This window comes from Oncorhynchus mykiss, chromosome 8, assembly GCF_013265735.2.
Source record: "Oncorhynchus mykiss isolate Arlee chromosome 8, USDA_OmykA_1.1, whole genome shotgun sequence".
Taxonomy (NCBI): Eukaryota; Metazoa; Chordata; class Actinopteri; order Salmoniformes; family Salmonidae; genus Oncorhynchus; species Oncorhynchus mykiss.
Window position 1 is genome coordinate 89,094,572 of NC_048572.1, and position 20,013 is coordinate 89,114,584.

At 43.5% G+C, this 20,013-nt stretch overlaps 1 protein-coding gene across 4 annotated transcripts; it reads left to right on the forward strand.

The window, feature by feature from the left end:
- Positions 1–264: 264 nt before the first annotated feature.
- On the forward strand, positions 265–18,478 carry fubp1 (far upstream element (FUSE) binding protein 1). 4 transcript variants are annotated; one of them, XM_036986711.1, is made up of 19 exons: positions 265–424; positions 2,633–2,726; positions 3,406–3,468; positions 4,107–4,142; positions 4,510–4,605; positions 4,736–4,807; positions 4,913–4,970; positions 5,268–5,535; positions 5,721–5,828; positions 7,646–7,748; positions 9,845–10,096; positions 13,397–13,557; positions 13,798–13,946; positions 14,628–14,704; positions 14,893–15,018; positions 15,591–15,665; positions 16,172–16,234; positions 17,482–17,648; positions 18,068–18,478. In XM_036986711.1, exons 1-19 carry the CDS (start codon positions 335–337, stop codon positions 18,074–18,076), a joined length of 2,067 nt encoding a protein of 688 aa, XP_036842606.1. In that variant the 5' UTR covers positions 265–334; the 3' UTR covers positions 18,077–18,478. The 4 variants fall into 4 exon arrangements, with proteins under 4 accessions (XP_036842606.1, XP_036842608.1, XP_036842607.1 ...); XM_036986713.1 differs by lacking the exon at positions 15,591–15,665; XM_036986712.1 differs by lacking the exon at positions 3,406–3,468.
- The last annotated feature ends 1,535 nt before the right edge of the window (positions 18,479–20,013 follow it).

Here is a 20,013-nt window from a genome sequence, read left to right on the forward strand (position 1 = left end):
ATATATGTATTTGGTTATCATACTAAATATGAAAGTTACTAAAACATGTGTACATTGTAACCATATTTGTAACTTAACGTTGCAGGCGTAAATCAAATATTTGAAAGGATTTTCCATCATTTTAGTAAAATAGTACAAGTAGAACCATTGGATGGTACAACCCAAATCCCGCCTTAGTCCTTGATCGACGTGTCAAACAGCCAGTTGCCTGTTCTGTCTGGACTCGCGAGATTTGTGTGGCCCTTTTCTGCTGTGTCACAACGCGAGACTATTTTTTCAACGAGAACGGCCATCTTCTCTCTCCGGGCTTGAGAAGACAAGTGTTACAACAGATATGGCTGACTACTCGAACGTGGCTCCGCCGTCGGGAAATGGCGCCGGAATGAACGACGCTTTTAAAGACGCACTTCAGCGAGCTAGACAGGTAAGATAAATAATATAATATAGCACACAGGGCGTCGAAATTGATAGTCGAGCTAAATGGAACTAAATCTAACCCAAACCTCAGGATGTTTCCAATTTGCGGCCTTCCGTGAAGGCTTCGAGTTGGCTGTCCCAACAAAGGAATGTATAACCTAGCTAGCTAGTCAGCTAATGAGGCGGGTATTGCTAGGTCATTTAGCGATATGTTTCATTTCATCGGTGAATTGATGAAGTACAGTTTTGATTAAGTTGATTGCGGTTTCAATAAGTAGCTAATAAAACGATAACCAAGAGAACGTCACACATCTAACGTTAGTTACGGTTACTATATGTGACATTTTCGAAGCCCCCATCGTGCAGAAATACTGTTGCGTTGATGCTGTGGAGGTAGGTGAGGCCATGGTACACGAGCTTGTTTATTATTTAAAAAAACAATGAAATATTGCCTGACAATGGTTGCTGCGACATTTTTTACATTTGAAATGAGCAACTATTATGTTTATTATGTTGATCGGCGGTGCCACATAGTGGGCAATGTCCTAGTGATCACAATCAGTACTAATAATGGTCATGTGATCAGTCTAACGTTACTCTAAACAAAAATATTATAGGGATCATGGCGATTGTTTTTGAGCTGAAGCGACGTCGGAGTGAAATGTTGGTCATTCACTACTATTTTTTTTACCATGATACCTTAATACATAGTGTTCAATTTGTCATGCTTTAACTCACAAAAAAATGGTTTAAAATGCCTGATTGCTAGGGTCATTCTAAGATTTTGGACATGCAAATCTGTTCTGCCATTTTGGTACAGTGACTCACTACCCAAACACAACTGGTTTCAAGTGACCAAGAGATGTCATGTGATCTATCTAGTTGACGAACTGTGAATCGGACAGGGCTGATATAAGACCAAACATTTTGTTGAGTGGCAAGTAGTTCAATTTTTGGAGGCATGGGGAAAAAATAAGAAAAAAAACATCAGATAATTGTAGTAATCATAGGACATTGGTGAACTGTTTTTTTAGCACGTGCCTTAGAGGAGCAAGTGAGTGCAGACTCGTTAGCGTCGTTGTCGCACCTTTACATCAACGAAGACATGTCATCTGGTCAAAAGACATGACCCATATTTCCAGAGAAACATCTATAGCGGATCGCATTTCACTTTCATAAACTCCACGTTAATAATTTGTTTACCCTTTATTCGGTCATTTTTATTGGCAAGCTAGCTAAAAACCGGGTAACTTTACCAGTATTATGCAAACATTTAGGGGCACAGGAAGAAAATAAAAGAGAGCATCTTCAGGACAGCACCGAATGAGTGACTGATCTCTTGAATGTTGTCGCCATAAACCTGGACAGTGTACAATTTTCAATGTTATGCATCTCAAAAGGAAGCTTGTGATTTCACAATGTAGAATCCTAATATTCCTAAAGTGGAATCAAAATTTTACCTTTTTATAATGTATTTTACTGTGTTACATATTAGTTTCTATTGGACAACGTGTGCTTCAAAAGTAGCAAGAATATAGGCCCAATACAGGCCAAATCTCAATCAATAACTTTCTTTCCCTGGTGCTCCTAAGTTTTACGTGGCGATTCTAACATTTTGGACTACCGGTGCTACCAATAATTTTTTATTTTTTATTTTACAACCCTTGATGGGGGATATATGGGGTGGCAGGTAGCCTAGTTGTGTTAAGCGCGTTGGGCCAGTAACCAGAAGGTTGCTAGATCGAATCCCCGAGCTGACAAGGCAGTTAACCCACTGTTCCTAGGTAGTCATTGTAAATAATAATTTGTTCTTAACTGACTTGCCTAGTTAAATAAAATCTATATTTACATCAATGGATAGGTAGACTCTAGCTTTCTCCTATGTGTATCATTCCTGTAAATCACACGAGCCCTACACATTTAAAAGGGCCGTGTTCCTATGGGAATTTGCGCATGTTTAGTGTGTTATACTCAGACATCATTCAATCAGTTTTAAAAACTTCAGAGTGTTTTCTACCCACAACTGGGACTGAGGAGCAGGCCGTTTAGTCTGGGCATCTTTCATTCAAGCTACTCAATACTGCCCCTGCAGCCATAAGAAGTTAACCTAGCCACATGCTAGCTAACATAACTCCATTGGAAACGAGCTAGTTACGGAAGTTGTTGTGTTGTCGTGAAGCCAAGTTTAGATCGAGTGTTTGTTTTGGTTTTCCAGATCGCCGCTAAGATTGGTGGTGACGGCGTTCCCGCAGCGCCCTCGGGTAATGAGTTTGGCTACGGAGGCCAGAAGCGACCCCTAGAAGACGCCGGTGAGTACGGCACACTCATTTCATACCTCCGTATCTTCGCTGCTCCATCGTTTGCCTGTACTGTTCTAGATTGGACTTGCCTTTCTGATCCCCACGCCTGGTCTCAGAGCTATTTTTATTATTTTTGACGTAGTTCATTGTCTAGACAAGCATGTAATTACAGATAAGACAAATCCATATGGAGTTGGCAAGAGAGCAGAAAAATAGACGTGTGTGTTCTGTTTTAATTTGCTTGCAATATGTTAATTGTCTTGACATTTATGCTTTCCCAGGCATGCATTGAGAATCCAGTCTTAGCACCTAGCTATGGTGTAGCTATAGAACGAGATACAACTACTGTCCAGTGTCAAAACAAAACGTTGTTTATCCAGTGTGTATAACGCAGATCTTAAACAGGCTTCTGTTATCAGTTTAGCCTCTTGTAATCACAGCTGAAACGGTGTGTGTGTGTGTTTTGGGGTGGGGTCACCCATTTACAGAAACAAAAAAATGCCCTACTCTTAAGGAAACCAGGTCTTTTGAAAAATAGACTATTTCAATGAGACTAATCTGGATAAATAATACAAGTTAAAAATAAAACAAGCATCTGGTTAATGGCATAGGCCTGCATTGTATGGAGAAACCCAGGTGTTGCCAGTGTTGTGTATTACTGTTCCCGTTCTGTTTATTCACTCTGTAGATGACTGTTGGACCAGTCTAAACAGTAGAACCCACCGGGAAGGGATGAACTCTCCTTTCTCAGGCATGGTCTCTTTTGATAAATAACCATTAGGCACTTAGGCCAACCAGTTTTTGTTTATTTTTATAAACCACACACATGTTTTAGTATGATCTAGAGAAGGCATTATGTTATGGTGTGAAATGGCATGGGTGATCAATTGTATGATATATTATATTTATGTAGCCAAGTTAGTGTGTGGTTTTTGGCATGTTTTAGAAATTATATCCTCACTTTTTTTGGGGGGTGATTAAAAATAAAAAGTATTGTTCAATGCTGTTTATAGACTTGGCATAAAATGCTTGACTTCGTTTTTTAGTAATAAATGACTTTGGGTGAGAGAATCACCTGTTCTGTATCATGTATAGTCAGATATGCTCAGTCTGTTCAGTTCCATGGTTTGATAGTGTTGCATTTAGCAGGCGGATTGTAAGTTATAATAAACCACTAACCTTTTTACTATTTTATATACATTAGTTGGGCCGCCTTGTGTTTCTAGAAAATTCTATGTCTGTGTGTGCGCCATGCTGCACGGGCATTAGATGTAATGTCAAATGGCCATTTTTCTCACTCGAAGTAGGACGGTTGTAGCCCTGCTCTCAGCCCCAGTTCTGGGGACCCTCGGCAAGTCCAGTAACCCCTGTCTCCTCTTCTCCTTACAGACCAACCAGAGACCAAGAAGGTGGCACCGAATGACCGTGAGTACCTGTTGCTCGCTGGCTGTTAAAGGAAATGTATAGGATAGGCCCTTCTGTCTAGAAATAGCCACGGGTCCATATGGGTTTATGGCTGAGTCCCAAAAGGCACCCTGTTCCCTGGGTTTATGGGGGTCAGTGTACTGCTTTGGACCTGGGTTTATGGGGGTCAGTGTACTGCTTTGGACCTGGGTTTATGGGGGTCAGTGTACTGCTTTGGACCAATCTAAGGGGTGCGTTTGGGAAACGGACTATGGTGCACCTAGACAGGGCCCCATTTTATACTCCCTTTTACTTGCCATGGGGGATAACTCAGATTTGATCGATTAGATTACTTCTATCTCAATATCTTTGGTTTCCTTTCTGGCAGCGTTCTCAGCAGCGATGGGAATGGGAGGAATGGGAGGTGGTGGACCACGGTCGTCATCAGAGGAGTTCAAGGTTCCTGACGGGATGGTTGGATTCAGTAAGTGTACACAAACACACACACACACACACACATACCATCCCTGAAGGAATGGTTGGATTCAGTAAGTGTACACACACAACATGCAGATGGATTCTGGGGGTTGATTGCCAAATCTTTTGTACCCAAGTTATTGGAAGAGGAGGAGAACAGATATCCCGCATGCAGCAAGAGTCGGGATGCAAAATCCAGATCGCCCCCGGTAAGATTTCCCGATGTTATGACCGTGATTTCCTCATACTGTTTGATGGAGAGTTCTGCATGCTTTCTCTCCTCTGAAACACTTCTTCATTTCTCTGTATCCCAGACAGTGGAGGAATGCCTGATAGGTCAGTCACACTGACAGGATCTCCAGACTCAATACAGTAAGTATTCAGCTCCTGTCGTCCCTTCTCTCTGCCCTCTCTTAGCTTCACCCCCCCCCCCCGTTTTCTTACCCACATTCTCTGGTGACAAAAAAAAAAGCCAGTACAACATTACATTAGTTAGTAGATTAGTTCCATTATCATAGGTGTGGCCCTCAGAGACCATAGCTGACTGTCTTTGTCCCTGGTGTGTGTTTCCAGAACTACCAAGAGGCTACCTATGTGTCTTTTTTTTTTCGTGGGCCACAACTGTCCATGCTCTTAGCTAATGGTAACCATGTTGCTGTCCCCAACCAGAGCTGCCAAGAGGCTGCTGACGGAGATCGTTGATAAGGGTCGTCCTACTCCAGCCTTCCACCACAACGACGCCGGTGGCCCCGGTATGTCTGTCCAGGAGATGCTGGTCCCTGCCTCCAAGGCTGGCCTGGTCATCGGGAAGGGAGGAGAGACCATCAAACAGCTGCAGGAGAGGGCCGGGGTCAAGATGGTGATGATCCAGGAAGGGCCTCAGAACACAGGAGCGGACAAACCTCTACGCATCTCTGGGGAACCTTTTAAAGTCCAGGTAAATGGATTCTCACTCCCTGAAGTTCAACTGAAATGTTGGAAGGGAAATGAGTCACTCTGAAAGAAATGGCAAACTACTCATAACTAAAGTTGCATGCTTATTTGCCCATGATAATATTTTTGGGGTAATTTCCTTGACTTTCTCCTCCTGTGTTTTACCCGGTTGATTGTCGGGTCCTTCAGCAAGCCAAAGACATGGTGATGGAGCTGATCAGAGAGCAGGGCTTCAGGGAGCAGAGAGGAGAGTACGGCTCCAGGATGGGTGGCGGCGGAGGAGGTGAGGGCCTGGATGTAAGTCAACAGTAACACTCATATTACACTGTCATGGAATCACAAGGAATCCAGAGTTAATGGTAGACTTGGCGGGTTGACAATGTCAGACTTGGTTTTCTCAGGGGTCACGGTGCTTTGTCGTATCTACAGGATTAAAACGGCCCTGTGCTTTAACTTCTTATGGTATTTACCTGGACTTGGGGGGGAGAAAAACTGGGAAAATGCAGCGCGGCAAATTCAAATAATGATATAAAACATTCATTAAATCACACATGTAAGAAAAATACTCAATTAAAGCTACACTCGTTATGAATCCAGCCAACATGTCAGATTTTAAAAAGCTTTTCGGCGAGAGCATTAAGAAGCTATTATCTGATGATAGCCCTCCAGGATGACACTGGTACCAATTTTGCGACGCCTCCTTGGGTCTCCCGGTTGCGGCCGGCTACGACGCAGCTAACAAGTACTAAGTAATCCTCATGGAGAACACTAACTAAATACTTTGCGAACATGTTGTGTAGTTTCTAACTCAAAAACGCCACAGTTTGTTGGAAGGCTTTTAATCGAGGAGGGCCTTCTCTGCCGGTACGAAGCACATGTCTGATTTTTGAAGAAGCTAACCACTTACCAAGATGGCTAACTATCTACTAAAGTAGAAAACCAAACTCATACCCTGACTACACCGCTCGTGAGCGAGCGAGAGCATTGCAAAATAAATGTAGGAATCTTATGTTCATTTCAGTTATTGCACCCACACTGCTCTGCGTTGCCAAGGGCTAAAATAGAAGTCACTTCTATTTCTGATGCAGATCGCACTGCGAGTCCTGCCTCTCCCATCACCTCATTGGTTTATAGAAGCAGGTACCCACGTACCATCTCCTCATTGGTTATACCCACGTGGGTGATTGAGTGACGAACTGTTGCCGGTTGTCGTGGTAATACTATGAAAGTTTACATGCCAATCACCATATAAGTTAAACGATGAAATGGCCTGGAAGGAGGTGAGATGACAAAAGATTTGGTTATTTTATGTGTGGATTAATTGTCGGAGTAGAGGACCTTGTGCATTTCAGGTAAAATAACAACTCAATGTTTTATATCCCAGGACAAATTAGCTAGCAACAGCAAGCTAACTAAATAGGACAAATTAACGTTAGCTAGCAAGTGAGAGCTAACTAGCTAAATTGCCATGCGTGTTTAATGCTTCTCGACCTGTCCCCAAATTTAATATCATTAGTTCAGAGTTTGTTTTGATATTTTAACCTGCGTGTCGTGATCACGTTTGGTGTGGGGGGGAGAAAATAAATATATGCATGATGGTGCACGCAGCCGGCTTTGGTTCCGTGGTAAGAGCATTTCGAATATTTTAGACAGGTACCTTAATAGTTATGATATCTAGCTGGCAAACGTTTTAGTTGTGATTTCCATACTGTATTTAGATCACATGGCTCTTGTTGAACAACGGTGAGTGTTTCACAATGCTCTGGTTTCTCGTCGTGTGTTTGTAAACAAACACCACGTGACAAGGAACTACCACCGTAAGCTACATAATGAGACTGGTGAAATGAAGAATGCAATGTTATCTCCTAACGTATTGCCACAAGTTCACTGCAGGCATTTACTTCAAAAATAACTTCTAAGAATTTTTTTCGACTGTATTGAAATAAAGGTGGCTTTTTCCATATACCCCGGTACTGGGTATATACAGTATACCGCCCCAGCCTACAGTAGACTATGTAATGGCATGCTTTGTCTAATGTGCGTCTTCCCTCCCTCAGGTTCCTGTCCCCAGGTTTGAGTTGACCTCTAACCTGGCCTGTGTCCTCCCTCCTCAGGTTCCTGTCCCCAGGTTTGCGGTAGGAATCGTGATCGGGAGAAACGGCGAGATGATCAAGAAGATCCAGAGCGACACAGGAGTCAGGATCCAGTTCAAACCAGGTGAGACCTCACTGATAAAATGCATGTCTCAAATGGCACCCTGTTCCCTATATAGTGCACTACTTTGGACCAGAACCTATGGGGCCCATTTTGGGATGCAACTAGTCTGTTACCTGAATGCAGACTGTTAGTGATGACTTTCACTTGATTGTCCAGGGATGAGGAAGGAAATTGTCAGATATGTCTATAGTTACTGTGACCTGACCTCTCCCCATGGCTTCGCCCCTTTTGACCTGACCCCTCCCCATGGCCACGCCACCTATGACCTGACCTCTCCCCATGGCTTCGCCCCTTTTGACCTGACCTCTCCCCATGGCCACACCACCTGTCCCCATGGCCACGCCCCTTTTGACCTGACCCCTCCCCATGGCCACGCCACCTATGACCTGACCTCTCCCCATGGCCACGCCACCTCTTGACCTGACCTCTCCCCATGGCCACGCCACCTCTTGACCTGACCTATCCCCATGGCCACGCCACCTCTTGACCTGACCTCTCCCCATGGCCACACCACCTATGACCTGACCCCTCCCCATGGCCACGCCACCTATGACCTGAACTCTCCCCATGGCCACGCCACCTCTTGACCTGACCTCTCCCCATGGCCACGCCACCTCTTGACCTGACCTCTCCCCATGGCCACGCCACCTCTTGACCTGACCTCTCCCCATGGCCACACCACCTATGACCTGACCCCTCCCCATGGCCACGCCACCTATGACCTGACCCCTCCCCATGGCCACGCCCCTTTTGACCTGACCCCTCCCCATGGCCACGCCACCTATGACCTGACCTCTCCCCGTGGCCACGCCACCTATAACCTGACCTCTCCCCATAACCACGTCACCTGTTTCACTGCTGCTTTTATAAAAACAGACCCAGTCTCAATACGCTTCGTGGTTATTAACCTCTAGCGTTGAGCAATCCCGTATCCGAGAGCGTAATCATAGCCTCAAGCTCATTAGCATAACGCAACGTTAACTATTCATGAAAATCGCAAATGAAATAAATATATTGGCTCACAAGCTTAGCCTTTTGTTAACAACACTGTCATCTCAAATTTTCAAAATATGCTTTTCAACCATAGCTACACAAGCATTTGTGTAAGAGTATTGTTAGCTAGCATAGCATTATGCCTAGCATTCAGCAGGCAACATTTTCACAAAAACAAATAAAATCATTTACCTTTTGAATAACTTTGGATGTTTTCAATGAGGAGACTCAGTTAGATAGCAAATGTTCAGTTTTTCCAAAAATATTATTTGTGTAGGAGAAATCGCTCCGTTTTGTTCATCACGTTTGGCTAAGAAAATTCAGTCATTACAACGGCAAACTTTTTTCCCAAATTAACTCCATAATATCGACAGAAACATGGCAAACGTTGTTTAGAATAAATCCACAAGGTGTTTTTCACATCTATTCGATGATAAGTCATTCGTGGCAGTTGGGTTTCTCCTCTGAAGCAAATGGAAAAATGCACGCAGCTGGAGATTACGCAATAATTGCAACGGAGGACACCAAGCGAGCACCTGGTAAATGTAGTCTCTTATGGTCAATCTTCCAATGATATGCCTACAAATACGTCACAATGCTGCAGACACCTTGGGGAAACGACAAAGTGTAGGCTCATTCCTTGCACAATCACAGCCATATAAGGAGACATTGGAACACAGCGCCTTCAAAATCTGGGGCATTTCCTGTTTGAAATGTCATCTTGGTTTTGCCTGTAGCATCAGTTCTGTGGCACTCACAGATAATATATTTGCAGTTTTGGAGTTTTCTTTCCAAAGCTGTCAATTATATGCATAGTCGAGCATCTTTTCGCGACAAAATATCTTGTTTAAAACGGGAACGTTTTTTTAATCCAAAAATTAAGAGCGCCCCCTATATCGAAGAAGTTAAGTGGTTGACTAGAGGGAGCGTATACGGACGCTGCCGCTTACCAGGATTTAACTGCCAACCCTTATCGGACAATTCAAACTGATAAACTAAACTGCTTTAGGCGGAGGGGGCGGGCAACACAACTGAGCTAAGGGAAACACTGACCTCAACCCTAACCAGTTCTCTCTTCTCCTCCTCTCCCCCTTCCTCTCCAGATGACGGCAGTACCCCGGAGAGGATAGCCCAGATCGTGGGTCCTCCTGAACAGTCCCAGCATGCAGCAGAGATAATCTCTGACCTTCTGAGGAGTGTCCAGCAGGGGGGGCCGGGCGGTCCTAACGGAGGGGGCAGGGGCAGAGGCAGGGGGGGTAACGGGGGTGGTAACTGGAACATGGGTCCTCCAGGAGGACTGCAGGAGTTCACCTTCACCGTCCCGACCATGAAGACTGGACTCATCATCGGCAAAGGTAGGTGAACTTAGACTGGCTTGCGTCCAAATTGACACCCTGTTCCCTATATAGTGCACTTCTTTTGACTGGAAGGCCCTCACACTGATGTGATGATGCCCGAGAAGCCGGTGTTTGGAAGATGCTTGGAAAGTATTCAGACTTTTACATTACAGCCTTATTCTAAAATTGATTAAATTGTTTCAATCTACACAAAATATCCCATATTGACAAAGCAAAACAACGTTTTTTTGTAATTTGTTTTGCAAATGTATAAAAATAAACAAATTTGACCTCTTAGAGCCACTGAGACGCCAGCGTCTCACCTAGCCAACATGAAACGGAAATGCGCAACGCCAAATGCTAATAGTACTCGATAAAACTCAAACTTTCATTAAAACACACATGCAGGGTACTCAATTAAAGCTACACTCGTTGTGAATCTAGCCAACGTGTCAGATTTTTAAAATGCTTTTCGGCGAAAGCATGAGAAGCTATTATCTGATAGCGTGCACCCCCCCCCCCCCCCCCCCCCCCCCCGAAATACCTGAAGGCGACGTAAACAAAATAATTAGCGTAGCCGGCGCTACACAAAATGCAGAAATAAAATATAAAACATTCATTACCTTTGAGCTTCTTTGTTGTCACTCCAATATGTCCCATAAACATCACAACTGGTTATTTTGGTTCGATGAATTCCGTCCGTGTTTACCCAAAATGTCAATTTATGAAGTCCGTCTGATCCAGAAAAAAACAGCTTTCCAAAACGCAACGTCATTTTTTTAAATTAAAAAAGTTGCCTATAAACTTTACCAAAACACTTCAAACTACTTTTGTAATCCAACTTTAGGTATTTGTAAATGTTAATAATTGATCACGGGGCGATCTGTATTCAATAGCAGCAAGTCTTGAAATCATGGACGATTTTCTCTTTCATAACTTCCCAAGGTGTACCCTCTGACAGGAAGTGCCTATTCCTCATTTCACCAAAGATTAACTTCAACTCAATTCACAAGACATCGTGTGGAAGCTGTAGGAACTGTAAACTGTCCGCTATCTATTTTCCCTTGCCATAGACAATACAGGGAACTGGCGGAGGGATATTTTGTTTTGTTTTTTGTGAACAGTTTTTCCTTGGTTTTGCCTGCTACACACGTTCTGTTATAGTCACAGACATGATTTGAGACAGAGACAGAGTTTTCTATCCACACATACTAATCATATGCATATACTATATTCCTGGCATGAGTAACAGGACGTTGACATTTTGCACGCTTTTTATCAAAAAGTTGAAAAAATGCACCCGACCTTTAAGAGGTTTTAAGGTATCAGATTTACTTAAATATTCAGACCCTTTACTCAGTACTTTGTTGAAGCACCTTTGGCAGCGATTACAGCCACAAGTCTTTTTGGGTATGACGCTACAAGCTTGACACACCTGTATTTGGGGAGTTTCTCCAAACCTGTATTTGGGGAGGATCTGTCTACTTTGGTTTGTTCATCTTTCCCTCGATCCTGACTAGTCTCCCGGTCCCTACCGCTGAGAAACATCCTCAGCGCATGATGTCCCCTTCGTCAGTTCTGGGCCTCGACACAATCCTGTCTCGGCGCTTTACGGACGATTCCTTGGTTTTTGCTCTGACGTGTACTGTCAACTGTGGGACCTTTTATATATACATACATGCGTGTGCCTTTTTACTATTGCTGAGGGGTGATAGACTGGTTTTTACATCACAAGTTAACGGTTATCCGTAGAAGGAAGGTATATAGGAAGCTTGGAATGTGTTGAGTGCAGGGAAGCGATTACATGTGGCAGGCGTTGATAAGGAGAGAGAGCCATGGATTAGTGATTAGGGGAGGTTGAGGTCAGGTCACGTTAAGGGAGGAATAAAAGTTTATGTCCTGCTTAGCAGTAAAGATCAAATGTTTGTACAGATGTGTAGGAGACGACTCAGCCCAGGAGGAAGGGTTAAATGTTAGTGCTTGTGTGAATGTTTTGTTTGTCTTGATACACCTGGATTGACTCTCTGGGAGAAAGAACTTGGTTAAGGTTTCATAGTGTAAGTTGAGTGTTTGACTCTGAGTATTAGAACCTGACACTCTTGGGGGCAGCTGGAGATTGAATTTGTGGATTTTGAAGCAATGTTGCAAATGTCGGACAGACAGACCGCCCGCAGGGTTTATACACATCTCCACTGTTGGAAACTACATGGTAGTCTAAAAGGAATGAGAATGTCGAGATGCTTTTTATAGTGGACAAGAAGCTCATAAATTGCCTGGCTGGGCTGATGAGTGGATTGCGCAGTCAGATGGAACAGAGTAAATAGCCATTTTAACGTCATAGATTTAGCCGGTGGTAATTTGTGGAATAGACACTGGCTGGAATGCGATTTAAACCAATCATGGGGCCAACGCTGCTCAATAGCTGCTAAATAGTTGCCCTCATTCCCCCACAAATATTATTATCAGCGGCAAAGAGGTCCTCTAATTCTGTATTGTGATTCTTGGCCTGATCACATCATTGGTAAAATGTTGGTTTTGTGACAACCTCATTGTAAGAAAATGTCTATTTTCAGACTTGACTCAGATTTTTCTCTTCCCCCCCAGTTTGCACCCTTGGTACAGCCCTCACACACAGCTAAATGCCGTAGTGAAGACTCCTCATATCAGTGGTCAATGCCAAGTCATAAAACCTTGTCTACGTTATGTTGTAATTCTCAGAGTAAAACACTCACCGGACATTATGAAAGCTTAACCAAGTTTAATACAGCTACATTAGACAAAGAATCACACCTAGCACCTATATTCAACCCTTCCTCCTAGGCTGTCTCCCCCTACACATCCGAACAAACATCTTTACTGCTAGGCAGGACACGAGTGATACGGACCATAAACTTCTATTTCTCCCTTACCCTGACCTGACCTAACCCCCCCCCCCCCCCCTCCCCCTAATACAACATTAAACAAAACTATAAACACACATACAGTACAACAATAACATATTACATTAAAAACACAAACGTCTTTACTAAGAACAGCTGGCCTTAACAATTACACTCTGATATATATACACTGATCAAGTGTTTAAACTCCACCAACGAAACTAGATCACATTTTAAAACGAACGGCTTTATCATATAAAAATATCAGTACTGTTAGGCAACCAAGTATCAGAATCTGGCCTGGTTCCATTTAGTAGCCCTGGGTCATGTTCATTAGGGACCAAGAGGAAGGACCAAAGCGCACACATTCTCTACTGTAAATGGACTTTCTCCGGTTTAGTCTGAACAGTCCTCCCTCCCTCCCTCTGTCCCGTTCCAGGAGGAGAGACCATCAAGGGCATCAGTCAGCAGTCTGGGGCGCGTATTGAGCTCCAGAGAAATCCTCCCCCCAACTCCGACCCCAACATTAAGATGTTCACCGTCCGAGGATCTCATCAACAGATAGACTACGCACGGCAGCTGGTCGAGGAGAAGATCGGGGTGAGTGGTTTTCAGTGTTTATTTGTCTGTAGTAGAAATGATACTCATCTCAATCACTAGATTGTAGTGTAGCAGTTTAGTGGATCACTTTTATATTTAACTAGAAGCACTGTGAGCCTGCTCATCTTTATCTTCACACATTCTCAACTTTCTACAGCCATTGCCTTTATCATGTCTTCTAATTCTGTATCCCAGTATGTTTGACACCCTACACTCCATGCCCCCCCCCCCCCCCCTCAGGGTCCAGTCAGTCCAATGGGTGGTCCCCAAGGTCCACCAGGCCCCCACGGAGGTCCGTCTCCCCACGGCCCCCCCGGTCCTCCTGGGCACCCTGCTCAGATGGGCCCCTACAACCCCGGCCCCTACAACCAGGGACCGCCAGGACCACAGTAAGGAGACTTCTGAAGCTTTTCACTGATATTTAAAAAGCCATTTCTCCCACACCAATATTTACATCTGGGGGGGAACTGTTTATTGGTTTAGTCTTAGGCATTTAATTTAGCAGAAACCACGTTTAAAAAAAAAAAAAAGACTTAATGGATGGCAATGATATTTCACAAGCAAAGTAGGCTGAATGAGTGCATTAAAGTTGCACCGTGCAGAAATTTCTCTGCCATTTCCTGGTTGCTGACACTCAAGTAGTTTCAGTTTGTCAAAATGTCAGTTTGTCAAAATAAGCAAGTATAGTGTAGAGAATCATTGTACCATCTAAATAGCTGCAAAATATATTTTTCATAAACAAAATATATTGTTCAGCTGTTTGAAGCTGGTGTACAAAAATCAGAAAGTACAAGACACAAACTAAACTTCAGAATGGAAAGTATAGAAATAGAACAGATCTAGCGCTTCTTAGACTCCCTTTCAAGTAGAATCACAGATCTAGATCTCAGATTTCTATGTGAATGTGGTCGGGTCTCCTAAAAAGTCACTTTAAAAATATATATATTTAGCTTTTATGAAATACAATTAAATGGGAGAACCTCAGATTTGATACAGAAGCTTTTCATTTATCACATGTATTATAGTTTGTTGTTACTAGCCAGCGTTTTGATGGTTTGTCGTCTCCTCAGTGGTCCTCCGGCTCCCTACCAGCCTCAGGGTTGGGGCAACGGCTTCCCTCACTGGCAGCAAGGACAGCCTGATCCTGGTAAGATAACACCATCCAATATAATAATCTATTGAGAAATGGATGCATGGTTAAATAGATTGTTACTGTAGTTGAGACAATGTTCAATCTGTTTAGGTTATTGGCTCCGTTCTGCAAGGCCCTAAGCGAAGACATGTTTTGTCCTGTATCGGTATATCAACAGTATCTAATGTGTGTGTTGGTTGTAGGTAAAGCTGCAGCTGATGCCAACGCAGCGGCCTGGGCAGCGTATTACTCCCAGTACCAGCAGCAACCCCAGGCCCCCATGACGCCCACCGGCGGAGCCCCTGGCACCACACAGGCCAACGGGCAAGGTAACCTGGCTCCCCTTCCCCCCCATCACAGCCTCTGGTTCTCTGCTGGGATGTATTCACTATGAACCAAACGGAAGCAATTGGAATGAAACAGGCAGGAACATACCTCAATTTGTCCAATAGAAACATTATTTTCTGTTGCCAAACCGTTAGTGTGCACTAATGAATACAACCCAGGTAACCTCTGCATGGTCTGTAGACGCCTCGACTAAGACCGGGATTCATTCGAAGTGCGTTCTGACGCTGCTGTTGCACTGAACTTTCCCCAGACTTTAGCAGAGAATTCATTTATGGATAAAGGTTTATAGATGTCTGCATAAGTGTCAGTTCCACTTTGTTTCGCTCAATGTACTACAGCTTGAATCCCGGCCTAACAGTCTTGCCTGTGTCGTGTTGTAAACGCTTAAAAACATTGGCGACGCCTTCTTTTTAAAAAAAACCTCAATGGACAGAGTAGCTTTGATTTTCCTCGTCATCTGGTGTCAGAGCAGAGCGCCCATAGCGGGGTGGAGGACTAACTATGGTCAAGTCTCGGAATGCTTCTCAATACTATATTGTACCATTTTTAACAGGTGACCCCAAGGGACCTGGGCATACTGGGCAGGCCGATTACTCCAAGGCCTGGGAGGAATATTACAACAAAATGGGTATAAACATGTGTTTCGCCAAGCTTCAGTTCTGAGTCTTTTTGTTGTTCCAACTAATTGAGGATCAGTGGAAACAGCTATGGGTCTCTGAAATGGCAACAACAATAAAATAAAACATAGAGATACGTTTTTTGGGGGGGGTGGGGGGGGGGGGGGTGTGGCTGTGATTGCGATGTCTTGAGGCGTGGTTCACTGGCTGCCGTGACCATTTGTGTTTGCTGTTAACCGATTGGTTGGTTTTCAAGCCCATGCTGTTTAGACTGGTTTTTTGTATTGGTCTTTTAATCCAGCCACATGACAGACAATAAACAATACCCTTTTGTTTTTATTAAAGACTGGCTTATTTTCTCTGCACCTCCATACTGTTGTCTTGTCCACCTCTTACCTGCTCATTGTGCTACAACTACCGCTGTGACTAGCTCGTGAAGGAACATAGCTTTTATGTTGACTCTTTGAGTTGAAGGGTTTTCTGTTGTGACTTAAAGCAAGTGTTTTATCATTTCCAGGGCAGCAAAGTCAGCAACCACAGGACTACACCAAGGCCTGGGAGGAGTACTATAAGAAACAAGGTGAGACCACTGCAACTCAAACCAACTCAAAGTTTAAACTTGTCCCTGTAGCGGGTTTAGTTAGGCACAGATGATGTGGGCATCTGTGTCCCTACTCAGCCCTCTCTCTCTAGTAGAGTGTCTGTTGCCACAGCTGCCCCAGAGCAAAGCAGAGGGTTTCTGTCCCGCCACCCAGAGAACCAGTGGTGGGTTCGTTCCCCTTCTCACATTCGTATCAATGTAGTTGTTTCTAAAAAAAAAAAAAAAAAAACTTTCTTTTAGTGTGCCAACCGTTTGACTGATCTCGTGTCGACCTGGTCCAGTTTGGTAGCTGCAGGCACAACTCCAAATCAATTGTTTATTTGTGTAGTACACCGATTTGCAGGTGTCTTGTAAGGCCATTTAAAAAAAATAAAATAAAAACAATATCAAGGAATCCTATAATGAATTCACAATGCAGACATGGTCCTGCTTATGACAGCCAGGGGGCGATGTAGTTCAATCTGCTGTACTCCTGGCTACTGTTTTAGGTTCTCTGCTGTGTGCCTCTACTCCATGTGGTCAGCACCAGTGTCTTCATGTCCCACTTCTCATCAATGTGATGGCTGCTAGCAGCGCTGTATGGGCGGCGTGTTCATAGCTGTCCAACCTGTTAACACCACACATGGTGTTGGAAATCTGACGCTTTGTACATGCAGAGCAATCGTTTCTCCATCTCAGACCGTCATGGTTTTTCAACGTGGGGTCTTACAGTGTGGTTGTAGATATGCCTTTAGGGTTTTGAAGCAGATATCTACCATTGACAATGGAGGGGGCGGTTAAACATTTTCACTGTGAACTTATATTTTTTATTTGGAATAGTAACTATTACCAAAATATAAACTAGTCAGGGAGATTCTAAAATTGCAGTCATGACATGGGGCCCCATTTTTTGATTTTGTTAGCATGTTTAGTCACTCAGATAGCATAAGAACACGGTATAAAGCCCTGTGACAAGATGTGTAGAATTGAAGGAAATTGGGTTTAAAAACTAAATATATCTCTGCGGCCCAAAGGGTCTCCAGATTTGTATTTTTCTATAATTCAACGATCACAATATAGTTTAAATGTTCACACCCCGTGTCTCAACTCATCGTTGTCCCTCCCACTTGTCTGGTTGGGTGTCAACATGTTAAGTTTATTCACTAGACTGGCGTCAATGCCAAGCCTTGTTTGTCCGAGTCAATGTGGTCTCATCCATGTTTCTAACCGTGTCCCTCCCTCCCCAGGTCAAGCGGCCCCTCAGGCGGGAGCAGCACCAGGTGGTCAGCCAGCCGGTCAGCCAGCCGGTCAGCCGGACTACAGTGCTGCCTGGGCAGAATACTACCGTCAGCAGGCTGCTTACTACGGACAGGGCAGCCCACAGGCCATGGGGGCACAGCCACAAGCACCTCAGGTACACCCCCAGTAAGACTTGTACCGTCCTACCCCCGGTTCCCGCTGTCTCCTCGCACCACCCTTGTTCGACTTCTCCACTATCTTTTTTGTTTCCTGTATTGTCCGTCTTGTTTTTTTTTTTTTAAATGACCGCTGTGACTGTAGCCCTCATTTCAACTCCCTTGCTGTGTTTGTTGTTTTTTTATAAAGCCCTGTCTCTAGCTCGTCTGTTTTTGTCGTTAACCCCGTTCCTTCCTCAAGGTGTTCTAGGGTGGAAGCAGAGGAGTCGGTGTGGCCCGCGAGAAGAAACTAAAGCTACTTACTCTTCCCTCTCTTTTTTTTAAAAAACATTTTAAAACAGGGTGATGTATGGAGACGCTGCGTCCGTGGGTTCTGCTGTTAACATGGCCTGTGTTTTTATGTATTTCTTCTGCACAGGGCCAGTAATGTGAAGTGGACATAAAGTAAATGCGACATTGTGGAAAAACAAAAAAACCCTTTTGTTAAATGTGTTGGATGGTGCAGATGCCTTGAAGATCTTAATTTCCCCCCTTTGGTTGGTTTGTTTTCAAGTGTTTCACAATAATGTGATGGCAGCAGTCTACCCGGGAGACACAAACACTTCATCTTTTTGGTTTTTCTACTTATTTTTTTTTCTTCTCCTCCTTGTAAATGAACGGTTTTTGGGTTTTTAGTGAGGTAATTTATATGTTCATTCCAGCCCCCATGTATCTTCATGCTATGTGGTTCAAGAGCTCCTGTTATTTAGCTAGTTTACCATGGAAAATCATCTCCGTTTTTAAATCATATGCCTGTTGTGTTTTGCAATAAAACTAAGTGAAACCTCCTGTGTTGGTAAGTTGGGTTGGTAATAGCTATTACAATATGAACTCGACTTCAAATCGTGTACTTTTTTTTTGTAATTTTGTTTTACGATGTTCAGTTTCTCTCCAACTCTACACAGCTCCTGGTAACTTAGTACAATGTTTTTAGATTTGTCCTTTGCTCTGCTTTTTTGACTGGGGGGGGGGGGGTCCAGTTTCAGTGTTCCCCAAGGTTCTGTTTTAGGACCACTATTGAATAGAATAATTTACCTGTCTTTACTCTTGGTTATATTAGTCTTTGTTTTTTCCCCTACCTCTCCGCCTGTATTGTAGGACTAGACGGATGTTTCTTATACCATAATGTAGTATTAGTGGCATAATGTTATGATACATCTGGACTCATGCATTACCCGAAGTGTTTCGTTGTTGTGGCATCTCTGTCAAACAACTGATCGAATCTTGTCTGTTGTGTTGACTGGCTGGTTGAGAATGAAATGGTACCCTATTTCCTGTTTAGTGCACGAGGCTCCCTTAAAAGTAGTGCTCTATATAGGGAATAGGGTGTTGTCATTGGAGACATCCTGAAGCAGACTTTGTTGAGGTAACGTTAGTGTGCTGCATTGTTTTCATATAAAAGAGTAACTTCCTCCTTCACAGCCAAGCTTAGACAAGCGGTAAGCAAAGCAAGTATATATATATATGGAGAGAGAAATAATTTAATCCGAAATGTTCCTCAGAAAATGTGACTCTCACTGTCGACATGTTGCTTTAGTTTATCATGGGTTTGTTTTTGCTGCTCCCTGTGTCTCTTCCAGGACAGGTAAACTAACGTGTTCTGTTCTGCTGTATTGCATTGCATTCAAACGTTTGTTTCTCTCCCCCCCCCCCCCCCTAAAATGTTTACATTTCCTGGCCTTTTGATACTATAAAAGAACGTGACATGCAAAAGTGGTGTTTTTATTTTTGCTCTGCCCATGCATTGTTCTGTTAGTTTACCCAACGGAAGGAAAGTAGGTTGTCTGTAGGGCCGAGGGGTGGTCTGAGCTGGTCTGAACGGTACCATCAGCCAACAGGGTTGACCTCTGACCTCCTACTCTGTAAGTACATTACTGTGACTATATATAACAAACCCAGTTATTTTCTGGCTGTCAATGTACTTCTTTGACTGATGATTACAAAACTTATTGTTTCTGTCAAATTGCATTTTTTTTTTTTCCTTAAAAAAAAATACTGGGTAAGTATCAAAAGTTATGATAAAGTACAGTATCTTGGATTTGTCATTTAGAAATGATTACCATTTAACCATTTGGACATAGATTACGTTGAATATTGCATTGTAGTTCAATCTAGGCTCTGTTTTTTTAGGTAGGAAAGTGTTCTGTCATAATACCAGTCGGTTCTGTTCTGTTGGAACTCTGAACTGAAGGTTCTGTTCTGTTGGAACTCTGAACTGACGGTTCTGTTCTGTTGGAACTCTGAACTGAAGGTTCTGTTCTGTTGGAACTCTGAACTGACGGTTCTGTTCTGTTGGAACTCTGAACTGAAGGTTCTGTTCCTTGC